The sequence below is a fragment of the Podarcis pityusensis genome (assembly GCF_964106645.2).
Source record: "Podarcis pityusensis genome assembly, chromosome: 14".
NCBI lineage: Eukaryota > Metazoa > Chordata > Lepidosauria > Squamata > Lacertidae > Podarcis > Podarcis pityusensis.
In genome coordinates, this window is record NC_138039.1 from 36,619,464 (window position 1) to 36,633,638 (window position 14,175).

The window sequence follows — 14,175 nt, forward strand, 5'->3', positions numbered from 1 at the left end:
ATTTATCACGGTTATCTGCAGCTTTTATGGCTCTGGAGAAAGGAGAGGCCCGGAAGACGCACAAAGAGGGAAAACAAAACAAAACTGTTATACAATGAAGTCCTCATGTGACAGGGAACAGCACCATCTCGTGGCTTAAAAAGGCTTGTTTTACTTTCCTCACCATAGAGTCCACACAAGGCTTAGATGTCTCAGACTACAACTCCCATCAGTCCTAGTCAGCATAACCGAGGGTGATGGGAGTTGTAGTCCTAAAAACATCTGCAGGGCAAAAGCTTGTGAAAAGGCTGGTCCACACCAATATGGTCTGTCTAGAAGTGTAGTTGTTATTAGTATGGATAAGAATAGAGAATATGAATGACAATCTACATATTTATTCAGTTTTGTTTACTGGATAACCTGCAATATGGACTGAGTTTGGTCATATTTTTGGTAAAGGGAGAATTTTGTATCAGAGCAAATTTATTTTGTTCTTATCCCACTGTTTAAGCACAAATGGCTCCCAGAGTGGCTTACGTATAATGAAAGCAAGACAGTCCCTACCACAACACACAAAGAAAAAGGAACAGGGAGGGAAGAGGAGAATTAAAATTCAGCCACCAATTTCAAGACAGTTGTTCTTATAATAACCAGCTGGCCCAGTTTAGGGGCAGAGGTTTAGCAGGAGCACGTGCTAAATCTGTCTGTTGCATAATATAGCATTGCTCCAGATAATATCTGACTTTCATTACATCAAAGATGGGGACCTGTGGGCCTCCAGATTTTGTTGGACTACAAATTCCATTATCCCTGGTTATCGGCCAGGCTGGCTGGGACTGATGGGAGTTTGAATCCAGCAACATCTGGAGAGTTACAGCTTTCCCCATCCTGTGCTAGATGCCCCATGTTCCAAATACTCGGCAAGACAAAAGATTATTCCACACTTTAGAGCTGTGGATCAAGTCAGCTGAATCAAACTCTGTAAAGACAGAATCCTTCAGCTGTCTGAACCTAGAGGTCTAAATCACTTACTTCCCAGTAAACATTATCCTCAAAGCAGTTTTCATCTGTGGGGTCTCCAAAGAAAGGCAGTTTCAAAATGCCACCTGAAGGAAAAATAACAGAGCACGGAGTTCATGCTATTATTTTTATTTTTTATTTAATTTATGTACCGCTTCTGTGCCAAAATGGCTTCTAAGTTGTTAGCAACTGTGTAATTAGATTATGAAAACAGCTTTAATTAAAAAATAAAAGAGAGACCCAGTTAAAAAGCTGTGCAATTAGAGCAGTTAAAAATAATTAAAGCAATATGACACGCACCTCAGGGCAATATGGTTTTTCATTAGGCCCCTGGCTGCAGTTTGGTGGGACAGGCCAACTAGGAATCAGGGATGCAGCAGAAATTTGATTCAGTTTGATTGTTGTTTCATTTAAAGGCACACCTGAGTTGAAATGCAGCCACCCTTCAGGATTTGCAGTTACCTGAATTTGGCAGTGCAGTTTTTCAATTAATGTTTACAAACATATAAAATATACTACGGGAATAGATAGAACTGAATAATAGGAGTGAAAATAAAATGTATTTTATTAGGGGATATACTGCGTGCCAAAATGTGTCTATCTGTTAAAACTGCAAAAAAACAACAACCAAAAAGTGATCATGAGAAACTCCTCAAGAAACGAATTTTGGGCCCAAGACTGTTTGATGTGTGCCAGGTAACAGTAAACTGAATTATTGGAAACATTGCAAATAGGTTGTTTTTAAAAAAACAACCAAAAAAACCCATAGCCCAACATGCCACAAGATGGCGGTAGTGAAACACCACAAAGAACCATGAGGCTAAAATTGTAGGCAGTTGCTGGGAAAAGACAGTAAAGAACTCAGGATGGTGGCGCAGGCTGGACTTTGAATACCAAGGAAGCAGAAGGACATTTGCCATTGTAGGCCCAGATCAAAGCCTGATCTGACTTAACACAACCTGGGCTCCCTGGGTCAGTCACATAAAACAAAGACCATATAACACCGGTCCTGAAAGACCTACATTGGCTCCCAATACTTTTCTGAGCACAATTCAAAGTGTTGGTGCTGACCTTTAAAGTCCTAAACAGCCTTGGCCCAGTATACCTGTCGTTCAGCCCAGACACTGAGGTCCAGTCCCGAGGGCCTTCTGGCGGTTCCCTCATTGCGAGAAGTGAAATTACAGGGAACCAGGCAGAGGGCCTTCTCGGTAGTGGCGCCCACCCTGTGGAACGCCTTCCCACCAGATGTCAAGGAAATAAACAAATATCTGACTTTTAGAAAACATCTGAAGGCAGCCCTGTTTAGGGAGGTTTTTAATGTTTGATGTTTTATTGTGCTTTTAATATTCTGCTGGGAGCCGCCCAGTGTGGCTGGGGAGTAATTAATAATAATAATAATAATAATAATAATAATAATAATAATACAGGTAGCATTCCTGTTTGTCAGATCAGAAAGGGACAAAAAGACTAATGTGACACGCAGCCTGAATTCCGAGTCAAAATGGAAAGGCACATTTGGACTTAGTCATGACTGGCATTCTCCAGAGTCTTAGGCAGAGGGGTCCTTCCCATCGCTTGCTTCCTGATTCTTCTCATTGCAGATGTCAAGGATTGAACCCTGGGCCGTCAGCATGCAAAGCTGTGGTTCTACCACGCACCTACGATGGCCCCTCCTGCCAAAGCCATGCCCAATGATACAGCGATGCCAGCTGCCTGGAAGCCGCCTTGGACGCTGGGCGTTCTGTGGCTGAAGTCTCCCGTGAAGTCAAAAGCGCGGATGAGCCTGCATGGAAGGGAAGCAACAGGGGAAAGGGAGGGGAGTCAGGCTTTCCCACATGTTCAGAGAGAGCAACCCAAAGTCCTTTCAGAAGCGTCACTGTTTTGCCAAAGCAAAGCCCATACTTTCCTCAGAATTGTGAGCTTTTCTTTAATACACAACGATATGGTTACACTTCAATCAGGGCTTGGAAATCCCAGGCCCAGGGCCAAATGTGGCCCCTTTGGCCTTTTTGCCTGGCCCTTGTGCCACACCCCATACTAGCCATGTTTTGCGCCCAGAATGTTTTGACTTCGCTGAACTGCACCCTTGAACTCTGATGATGATGATGATGATAATAATAATAATAATAATAATAAATTTTATACCCTGCCCTCCCCAGCCAAGGGAACGTGGGTGGCGCTGTGGGTTAAACCACAGAGCCTAGGACTTGCCGATCAGAAGGTCAGCGGTTTGAATCCCCGCGATGGGATGAGCTCCTGTTGCTTGGTCCCTGCTCCTGCCAACCTAGCAGTTCGAAAGCACGTAAAAGTGCATGTAGATAAATAGGTACCGCTCCAGTGGGAAGGTAAACGGCGTTTCCGTGCGCTGCTCTGGTTTGCCATAAGTGGCTTAGTCATGCTGGCCACATGACCCGGAAGCTGTATGCCGGCTCCCTCAGCCAATAAAGCGAGATGAGCACCGGAACCCCAGAGTCGGCCACGACTGGACCTAATGGTCAGGGGTCCCTTTACCTTTACCTTACCCTAGCCAAGACCGGGCTCAGGGTGGCTAACACCAGGTATAAAAACAATTGATTAAAATACAACTTAAAAACAAGATTAAAATACAACATTAAAATGCAGCCTCATTTCAGTAGAAACTCAAATCAAAAACTTTTGGGGGGATGAAAACGTCAAGTCTTCACCAAGGCCAACTATCCAAACCGGTCCTGTGTGGGCCAGAAAAAAGCCAGGGAAGTCGCCAAATAGGAGTTCCATCACAGAAGGAGAAAGGAAAAAGGAAAGAGGGGGAGGAGATCAAGTTGATTCCAAGTCAAAGGCCAGGCGGAACAACTGAACAATAATGCCTCTTTGCATCTAAGGAGGGGGGAATAAGAGAGGTGAGTGTGCGTCGAAAAGTAGCCTGCTGTACTAGGGTGAAATTTGCATTTGTTACCCCGCCCACATTTGCCTCTGGCCCCGCCCACCACTAGGAAGATTACCCTGAATGGAATGTGGCTCTTGAGTTGAAAAAGGTCTTCCAGCTTCTGCTAAGTAACAGGCATTAAAATAAAAATTAAAATGCAGGTGAATTGCCGCCATAGAGTCAAGTTCTATATCTCCTTCATCCCCCACCCCAAACAAAACACACCACCCTTCAGAGATGCTCACCCTTCCTTCCCGTAGACTCCTTCAGTCGCAGCGGCAGCCGTGACAGCCCCCACAATTCCTCCTATCAGTCCTGGCATCCCATGTAGGTTGTGGATACCGCATGTGTCTTGAATACGCAGTTTGGACTCCAGGAAAGGCTGGCAGGCATGAGGAGAGAACAAGGCATTTAGAAGCAGAACCCGAAACACAGTGTTGCAATGCGGGGTGCTCCTGTTCAGTCATGACCCACTTCTAGAATACTCCATTCCATGCCCACCGCCACACACTGGTTTTCTGTTCCCAAATAGTCAGCCAGTCACTGCTCAGTCAGCTGTTTCAAGGTTACCTCTCCCTCAGGATGCTTGTCTTTTTTAAAAAAAAATAATACAGTGGTACCTCGGGTTACAGACGCTTCAGGTTACAGACTCCACTAACCCAGAAATAGGAGCGCGGGCGGTTAAACCACAGACCCTAGGACTTGCCGATCAGAAGGTCGGCGGTTCAAATCCCTGTGATGGGGTGAGCTCCGGTTGCTCGGTCCCTGCTCCTGCCCACCTAGCAGTTCGAAAGCACGGCAAAGTGCAAGTAGATAAATAGGTACCGCTCTGGTGGGAAGGTAAACGGTGTTTCCATGCACTGCTCTGGTTCGCCAGAAGCAGCTTAGTCATGCTGGCAACATGACCTGGAAGCAGCGGCGTAGCGTGGGTTATCAGCACCCGGGGCAAGGCAAGTAATTTGCGCCCCCTAACCCGGGGCAAGGCAAATAATTTGCGCCCCCTAACCGGGGGCAAGGCAAGTACAGTAATTTACTCTCCCAAGCAGCAGCAGCAGCGAGGCTTCTCTTTCCCCCGCGCTCTCCTGGAGCTGCCTCTTTTCTTTCCTTTTTTCCCTTTCTCCAAGGCTTTTCGCTTTCTCTCCTTAATTGATTCCTCCTCCACACCGCAGCGTTTCCTAGCTGCTCCCCCCCCTTCCCCTCTCTCTCCTCCTCGCTCTGCTTGCCTTGCCCTGCACCGGCAGCAGCAGGCGCAGCCAGACCCCCGCCAGCCAGCCCGCCCGCCCGCCCGCCCACCCGGCTTCCTCTCCTTTTTTTGCCCGCGGCAGAAGGCTTCGCTCTCCCCCTTCCGCGACCTCCTCGCCAAGCCGAGCGAGCGCGGGCTCCCTAACCCGTGGATTTTAGTAGGGGCAGAGAGCTGCTAGTGCGAGCGCGCCCCCCGCCCATGTTGCGCCCGGTGCGGCCGGCCCCCCTGGCACCCCCCACGCTACGCCACTGCCTGGAAGATGTACGCCGGCTCCCTTGACCAATAAAGCAAGATGAGCGCCGCAACCCCATAGTCGGTTACGACTGGACCTAATGGTCAGGGGTCCCTTTACCCTTACCTTAACCCAGAAATAGTACCTCGGGTTAAGAACTCTGCTTCAGGATGAGAACAGAAATTGCACTGTGGTGGCATGGCAGCAGTGGTAGGCCCCATTAGCTAAAGTGGTGCTTCAGGTTAAGAACAGTTTCAGGTTAAGAACGGACCTCCGGAAAAAATTAAGTACATAACCAGAGGTACCACTGTAATGTTGTGCTTCAGCAAACCTCGAGGGTCCCTCAAGCTTACCAGTACCACCTGCTTGTGGTGAAGGTGCTGTTCTGGCTACATAGGGAGCCGTACCTGTCGTTCCCCCCCCCCAGCTGTTATTGGACTGCAGCTCCCATCATCCTTCACCATTGGTCATTCTGGCCAGGACTGATGGGAGATGTAGTCCAACGACATCTGGGTTCTCCGTGCCTAGTGCAGGGTAGAGGTTAGGCACAAGGAAACCCAGGTTCAGATCTCCACTTGGCGAAGTAGCTCACCGCGGGACTTGGGATCTCTCAGCCTAACCAACTTCGCAGGCTTGTTGTGAGAATCAAATGGAGGGGGAGGAGAGCCATGTATTCTGTCTTGAGCTCCAAGAAAGGAAGCCAAGATATAAACATAGTGGAGGGAGAAATAGGCCCCATCTGATTGGTCCTAGAACAATAGGATTCAGAATGCAGGAGTCTGATTGGTCCTAGAACAATGCAGCAGTATGATTGGTCCGCAGGAGCCACCCAATCCAGCTCCAGGTGGAAGTGAATCCACAACCTGATTGACCTATAGGAGAATCCCGGAATTAGCCAATCACGCGCAGCCCATTGTGTAAATAATGTATATAAAGCAGATATTTTGGGGGAACTTTCATTCCTCCTTACCACTATGAGCTGAATAAAGAGCATGAAATCCACTCTCGATTCCGAGTATATTTCACATGCATTGCCGAGGACTCTGGTACATATTATAGATCTACGGAGGGCAGAATATTGGAGATTCCCAATCCACAAGTACAGTTGAAAAGCTGCCATAAAGCATGTAGGACCAAAGGATCGTGTCACTTGTGGAGCATTTCACAATATAGTGGCATATTCGGAAGTGCAGGGTCATTTCATGATAGTCACAGCTATGCCCCTCAATGCCACACCCCTTCTACAATTAATATTTGAAATTTGAAATACTTTATTGTCACTTGTACAACTTGTATACAGTGAGATTACACGAGCACCCCCCACTCAGCTCTCTTAGTCTTAATTCCCCTTGTTTACTGACACCCACCCACCAAACCCGAAAGTCAGTTGCCCTGTGTTATCTTTTCATTCAGCAGCCTAACAGCCCATGGATAGAAGCTGTTCTTTACCCTGTTGGTGCGACTAATCATGCTTCTATATCTTCTGCCTGAAGGCAGGATATCAAGAAAGTGCCGGCTTCTAAACATATAAAATAATCTGAAAATTGTGCAATAATAATAAGGGGTGCATTGCAACATTGGAGCCGATTTGTAGGGGCCGAGGTAGTTTCCCCCCCAATGCATTTTTGAGGGGGCCAGGCCCCATCAATTTTCAGAGGACATTTGGCTCCGCCTTAGCTATTCAACAAATTGTATTGCACCCCCTCAACCAGCTGGAGAAGCTGGCGCTTCCTCATTGCAATGATCAATGCAGATCTCCATGTGTTGCCTTGAAGCTAGATCTAATATTTTCTAAAAAGAGGTGCCCTTACCGTGAAGTAGACAAACCCAATGGTAGACACAATGCCACAGATAAACCCAACAATGAGGGAGCCATATGCGGTTAGCATCATTTCTGCCGCAGTCCCCACAGCAACGCCCCCTGCCAGGGTGGCATTCTGGATGTGGACCTGCACAAAACAACAAATTCAGTATTTAATAATAATAATAATAATTTTATTATTTGTACCCTGACCATCTAGCTGTGTTCACGGAAGAACCTTAAGGACCACCGGGCTTCCTGTTTACTGAGGTGCAGTTAGGCCAGGAGTGGTGCCCTTCACACATTTTGGACCCCAATTCCCATCATTCCTGATGGTTGTCCACTGCTGGCTGGGGCTGACGGGAGCTGGAGTCCAGCAACATCTAGAAGACCATGGGTTCCCCATCTCTGTTTTACAAAGGATGGAAGTGAAACTCACATCCCTTATCTCTCACATGCTGGTCCATACAATCTTAGGCTGTGTACATTTATACTTCTGAAGTACAATCAGAGCACCTTTTACCCCTCAGAGAATCCTGGGCCCTGTACTTTACCCCTCGTAGGTACAATTCCTGGCAATTAAAAAGAAAATTACAAGGCCCAGAATTCTTTGAGGGAAGGAACGTGCTTTAAAGTAGGCATAGCCAAACTTGGCCCTCCAGATGTTTTGGGACTACAACTCCCATCACCCCTAGCTAACAGGACCAGGGGTCAGGGATGATGGGAACTGTAATCCCAAAACATCTGGAGGGCCAAGTTTGGCTTTAAAGTGTGTGTACTTTGCCTTATTCTCCTTCTGTCGTCACCCTTTCTGGAGTCCTGTGGTGATGTCTTCTTCCATCACTCTTCTATAAACTGTTGGAAGCCAACCAAACCTTCCCAGCTCATTCGTCAAGCCTCTGCCCTTCTCCTTTCACGGCATCTACCTCCTCTTGTCAGTTGCCCCTGCTGTTTGCTAGCCCTTTGCTCCTGGACATTTGCAGGTTATCTTCAACTCATTTTTACTCAAAACAGACCCCCCTTAAATTAATGGGCCTACGTTAGGCCATTAATTTCAATGGGTCTACCCTGACTAAAATTTAATTAGCTATAACCCTATGTTTACTTATGATTGCACATATTGTTTGTTTTGTACTCATTGCAGCTGAGATTGGAGCCTTCGCAGCCCATGGATCTTCAACAGCCATCTTCACTGAATTGTTTTCGGTGCCTGCTAAAATGCTGGTGTGTAATATGAAGTCTGGACATGTGGTTTTAATTAGGATAAGTGTTTTATTAGAGCATGGTGCGGGTAACGGCAAGGTTGCAGGTTCGATCCCCATATGGGACGGCTGCATATTCCTGCATTGCAGGTGTTCGGACTAGATGATCCTCAGGGTCCCTTCTATCTTTACAATTCTATGATAATGGTTTCATTTTATATTTTAATTTCTTTTATATAACTTGATTTCTTACCTTTGTTTTTATGTTTTTAAAAATCGCCATTTTAGATCGCATTTTGTAAATCCCTGGGAGGTATCCCTGTTCTAGTAAGTGACACATAAATGTTAAATAGAATAAATAAATAAACTGAGGTGTGCCCAGACTGTCAGTAGGGGGTGGGTTCAAGTGCACACTGAGAAACTGAGCTTTGTGCAGTTAAAGTGGATTAAAGTGCTTTGGTGACTTCAAGAAAATCACTTAACGGCAGCAACAACAGCTTTTGTGGTTAGGAAAGTGTTGGGGGAACGCGTTGAAAAGTGTATGATGAACCAATGATTCACAGGATATAAACACTGCAGAAGCAAAGGGGGATGAATGGTCATTGTCATATATAGGCTACCAGGAAATGAATAAGAATGAAAGCTCAGTCAACACGAGATATGATAATCTAACCCCATGAACTTTCTTCAAGCAAATCAGGATGACTGCTCAATGAGCATGTCATACAGATAAGTAGTAGAATTCCAAGCCTTGCATCAGGGCTAGCCAACTCCCATCAGACCCAGCCAGTATAGTCAAGGATCGGGGATGATGGAGGTTGCAGTTGGAACAATATCTGGAGGGAGACCACCTTGGCTACCCAAGGAATGTGAGAAGGGCTGTAGCTCAAAGGCAGAGCACACGTTTGTTCTCCAACTTTGTAGAGTTCAGTTCCCTATCAGGCATTAGAATCAAAGTCACAGAATCAAATAATTGTAGAGTTGGAAGGGACCAATATGCTGCCCCTACCGCTTATGGCTGTGGGATGTAGTCCATTGGAGCAGTCAAATGCAACATTCCTTGTTTGCCTAGAGTGGACACAGACAGGGGGATGTTGAACCAGCCAGCTGAACTCCCTGTCCCACCTGGTCTGGAGCATCCTCCCCCTGCATGTTACCAGGGAGGTGGGCGTGACCCTTGCAGACCCCACAAAAGGTCCAGCCACGCAGCCATCCTCCTCTTTTGATGCCTTTTCTTCTCTTGGACTGCAATGCTGGCTCCCTGCCAGCAGCACAGGGTCTCATCCTTACAAGGATGTAAGCCACACTGTATCTGTAACTATAAGCTAAAGCCTGCCTTCAGGGATCCAACTGTGAACTGAATGTGAGTAAACCTCTTACTACTTTTAAAAGAAGCTTCTTGTGTCTTTATTCTTTTTAGGAGGGATAAAAGGGGACTCACCAGGAACAGAACCCAATCTGAACAATGCCAGATTGGATTGCTTAAGTAAAGAGGTTCAAACGAATTTACCAACTACCTTCCTGCTATATATTGGGGAATGTCGCTCTGCTGCTGACTCACAAGCATGAGTTAGGAACGATACTATGAAATCAATAAATCTTCTTGTAGTATCTACAACATTCCAACAATAGCACCCATGAAAGGTCTCAATAAATATTTTTCAATAAATATGAGAGGTTGTTTGCTCCTCCTGCTCAGTTCCTGCTTGCACTGACACAGCCCCTCCTAGGCTGAACACGCCTCCTCAGAAATATCCAGATTTCATTGGATACTAGGATTAGGCACCTACCTGCCCTCACTTCCTTTCTGAAAAGAGGAGACATGCAAAGAGGTTCTCTCTGTGTACAAACATGGTAGTGACTGGTGCCCATGGGATTTGTTCCACCAGCTTCAAAAGCTTGGTGATCTTGCCCTACATCTGCACTCACATAATCTCAGGATTAGAAAGACCTCTCTCTGGATCCTGGGAGAGTTGTTGACAGTCTGAGCAGACAATAGTGGACTATAGTCTCAGTATAATGGAGTTTCCTGCATTCAGTAGGCTATACTCTTATCAAGGGAAAGTGACGCTCCTCCTCTTGCTCTCCAGAACCCAATTCTGTCTACTTGGTTCCACTGATTATCCTTCCATTCTTTATTTTCCACTGGTGCCAGCTGCACGGCTGAAGAGATAAGCCTTCTCAGTTAAAAGGCACACTGAATAGTGGCTTGCCTCTTCAACATTTAGCGGAAAACGTTAACATTTTTTCCTCCCTTGCTCTTCCATAATGACCATTGGCGGTCCTTGGAAAAGTGGTTTGAAACCACTACACCCAAGAATTTTGGAAACCTTTAATTTCTCTGCAACTCCCCCCAAAATAATTGCTTGCCAGAGGCGTGTGTGGATGTGTATCTCCCTACAGTTCCTATGAGCCCACAAAACACAAGGAGCAAAGAAGGGAGTGTGCTTATGTACCCCATGCTAGTGGTGGCAATGTGAAGATCGTCAGTCTTTGCTCACCATGTTCAGCTTGCCTTTCTTCTGCAACAAGCTCGAGAAGGCCACAGTCGTGAGGACACAGGCCGCCAGAGAGCAATAGGTGTTGATGGCGGCTCGGTGTTGGGCATCTCCATGATCAGAAATGGCAGAGTTGAAACTGGGCCAGTACATCCATAGAAATAAGGTGCCTGGAGGAGGAGGAAGGATGAACTAACTTGCAACATCAGATTAACAGAAGCATCTAGATCAGTGGTTCCCAACCTTTTCGGTATGTCAACCCACAAATCCAATTTTACTTGGGTTCACGACCCATTCATTCATTGTAACATGAATTTGGGGCTGTAGTTCTTCTTTGCCACCAGCGAGTGGTCCCCAAGAGTTAAAATATAAGGCTCAAGCCCTGCCAGTAACCATTATCAGGAATCCTGGCAGACAGGATTTCTGCTGTAGACCGATTCCTGTGATGTACGGTATTTCTGCTGTAGACCACCTCCTTTTATGATGTACGTATGATGTTTTGGGGGTTGGTCTTGGGCTACAGGGTGGGAAATTTCAAAAGTCTATATAAGGGGTTGCACACCATTGTTCAAGGTTCTCCCTCCAGCGTGTGGGGAGTGGGGACCCTGTTGCAACAGTTAATAAAAATCAGGCTTACTAGCCGCTTTGCTTCTCAATACCCTCTGGTTGGCCTCTGTTATTTTCTCCTACTGATAGGGGACCCACTTAAGGACTCTATACGGGCTCTTGGATACCCCATAAGGGAAAAGGAGCAGTTTTTTTCTATAACACACCACTGATGTAGAACAGGCTGACACTGAGCCTTGTGAGCTGACAAAGAAGCACGCTGTCATCTGCAGACCATTTCATTGTTCAATCTGTCTCTGAGCTACTTTGGCAGGATTAAGGATGGAGAGAAGGGACATTCTTCTCATTAGCAACTGGGGCCGATCTTCCCTAAGCCTGGCCACCCTGCAAGCTGAAGGCGGAAAGCATCAAAAACCAAAGGCAAATCTTACCAATCATAGAGAAGAGATCTGAGTGGTAGACAGAACCCTGCTTATCTTTGGTCTGCTCCAAGTTGGGCCGATACAAAATGGCGGTCACCACTAGTCCAAAGTAAGCGCCAAATGTGTGAATGGTCATGGATCCACCAGCATCTTTAACCTGCAGTGATGGGAGAGAACAGGGGTCAGTCTTGGGAAGGAACGGGAGGCTCTCCATGACTGTCCCACAAGCAGCTAGACCACAATGAGAAAATCCCCTCACAGAGCAACAATTCTCAGAGCGGTCTTACAATCCAATCCCTCTTCACAAAGAACTCTGGGAATTATAGTTCTGTGAGGGGAATAAGGGTCTCCTAACAACTCTCAGAACCCTTACCAAACTACAGCTCCCAGGATTATTTGGGAGAATCCATGACTGTTAAAAGTGTTTTAAATGTGTGGTGTTTTAAATGCATGCCCTCCAACATGTTATGGCGAAAAACTGGGATGCGCATCTTCCAGGCTGCGCTCCCAGAGTACACAGCCAAAACACCTCACATTTTGGGGCTCCATGATCTCATGACATATCGCGATCTCACATGTTTTCAGGTACCATGCTCTCACGCGAGAGCAGAGCCCCAAAATGGGATGTTCCCATTTAATCGGGGCAGTTGAGTGGTATGTAAAACATATGGTGTGAATGTGGCGAATCTTGGCAACAGTGGAAGCTTTCTCCAATGTAGTCAACGAACCCTCCCCAAGCTCAGGACCACAGCAGAAGTCAAAGGCTTAAAGCTCCCCAACACCCCAGATCTAGATTGAGGGAGGCCTGTGCTCACTCACCCTTTAAAATAGGGGTAGACAACCTAAGGCCTGTGGACCGAATGCGGCCCAATCACCTTCTCGATCCGGCCCGTGGACGGTCCGGGAATCAGCATGTTTTTACATGAGTAGAATGTGTCCTTTTATGTAAAATGCATCCCTGGGTTATTTGTGGGGCATAGGAAGTCGTTCATCCCCCCCCAAAATATATATATATATAGTCCGGCCCACCACATGGTCTGAGGGAAGGTGGACCGGCCCACGGCTAAAAAAGGTTGCTGACCCCTGCTTTAAAACAACTACTATTTGTGCAATTGCTAATCCCATGAGTGGTGTTCTGTCCAGTTTGGTTCTGAGCTTGCCACACAAAAACAGCCTTTTGGAGCTGATAAAAGAAGAATGTAATGCGGGAAAATATAGGAAACTAATCTGGCTTTCCGTTTATGGAGTGAATTCATTGTAATATTATTTGGTGCAACTGACATGAATTTGGCAAACAAGTAATATTTCCCAGCGCTTGCAACATTGGTGAGTGAAGCCCAAGGCTGTCCTTGCATCCCACACAGTGACCCAAAAAAATCTATTTTTGAGCTTGCCTCCCTCAGGGCACAGTCCAATTCCTCTATCTGATGGTCTGAGGAATGTCTTCCTCTGGGGGCCTTTACACACCATTGCACTACTTGTGCAATCACATTCCACAAGGCCAGGACTAACTCCAGGTTTTTGTGTGCTTTGGAAAAGAGACCTGCGCTGGGCAGGTCTTAAAGCTTAAAGTTCACCAACACCCCCTCCCCCATTTATTTATTTTTTTTGCCAGAGTCCTGATCTCGATTGGGGAAGGCCTGTGCCGACTCACCCTTTAAAACAACTACTATTTGTGCAATTGCTAATCCCAAGAGTGGTGTTCTGTTCAGTTTGGTTCTGTCCCTCAAGCAGTTTTCCTTTCATCCCTCCCCTTCCCACACAGGTAGGAATTTGCTCTGCTCCATCTGCACTATACATTTAAAGCAGTATCATACACAGTCATAGCTTCCCCCAAAGAATCCTGGGAAATGTAGCTGGTTAAGGGTGCTGAGAGTTGGAAGGAAATCCCCTATTGTCAGGATGCTGTCAGCGGCTCCCGGCTGGTTGCCCAGGAAAGTATAAAAACAAGGAAACGTTTCAGACAGTCCTTTTTTATTCCATACTTTACAGAACCCAGCCTCTTGGATAATGGCATGGTCCTGAGTAAATCTCCACTCCCCTTCTCTCCCACTTCTTCATTAGTCATCTCTTCTATGGGTGCTGATAAATGCCCTCTGTCTTTGAGCTCTTTGCTCTCCTACTTCTAAGTCTCGCCAGGTTCTGGGAGATGGTGGGTCTGGAATGCTTTCTAGTGATAACATGTCAGCCAGCTGCTGCTCCGGCCCTGCCTGCTCCTCCACTCCCCTGATTTCCCAACTTTCCCCTTCATCTGCCCTCACCCCCTTGTTGTAAAGCTGTACTGTCTTCCTCTTCCTCCTCCCTGG

General features: G+C 46.6%; 1 protein-coding gene across 1 annotated transcript in view; it reads right to left on the reverse strand.

Moving 5' to 3' along the window:
• RHCG (Rh family C glycoprotein) overlaps positions 1-14,175 on the reverse strand; it is a 34,078-nt gene that overhangs the window by 2,225 nt on the left and 17,678 nt on the right. Inside the window, exons 4-9 of the mRNA XM_080980461.1 lie at positions 11,879-12,026; positions 10,884-11,050; positions 7,191-7,328; positions 4,150-4,286; positions 2,658-2,782; positions 1,012-1,085 (exon numbers count right to left, since the gene is read on the reverse strand). Coding sequence (XP_080836587.1) covers positions 1,012-1,085; positions 2,658-2,782; positions 4,150-4,286; positions 7,191-7,328; positions 10,884-11,050; positions 11,879-12,026 — 789 coding nt within the window. The remainder of the gene's footprint in view (positions 1-1,011; positions 1,086-2,657; positions 2,783-4,149; positions 4,287-7,190; positions 7,329-10,883; positions 11,051-11,878; positions 12,027-14,175) is intronic.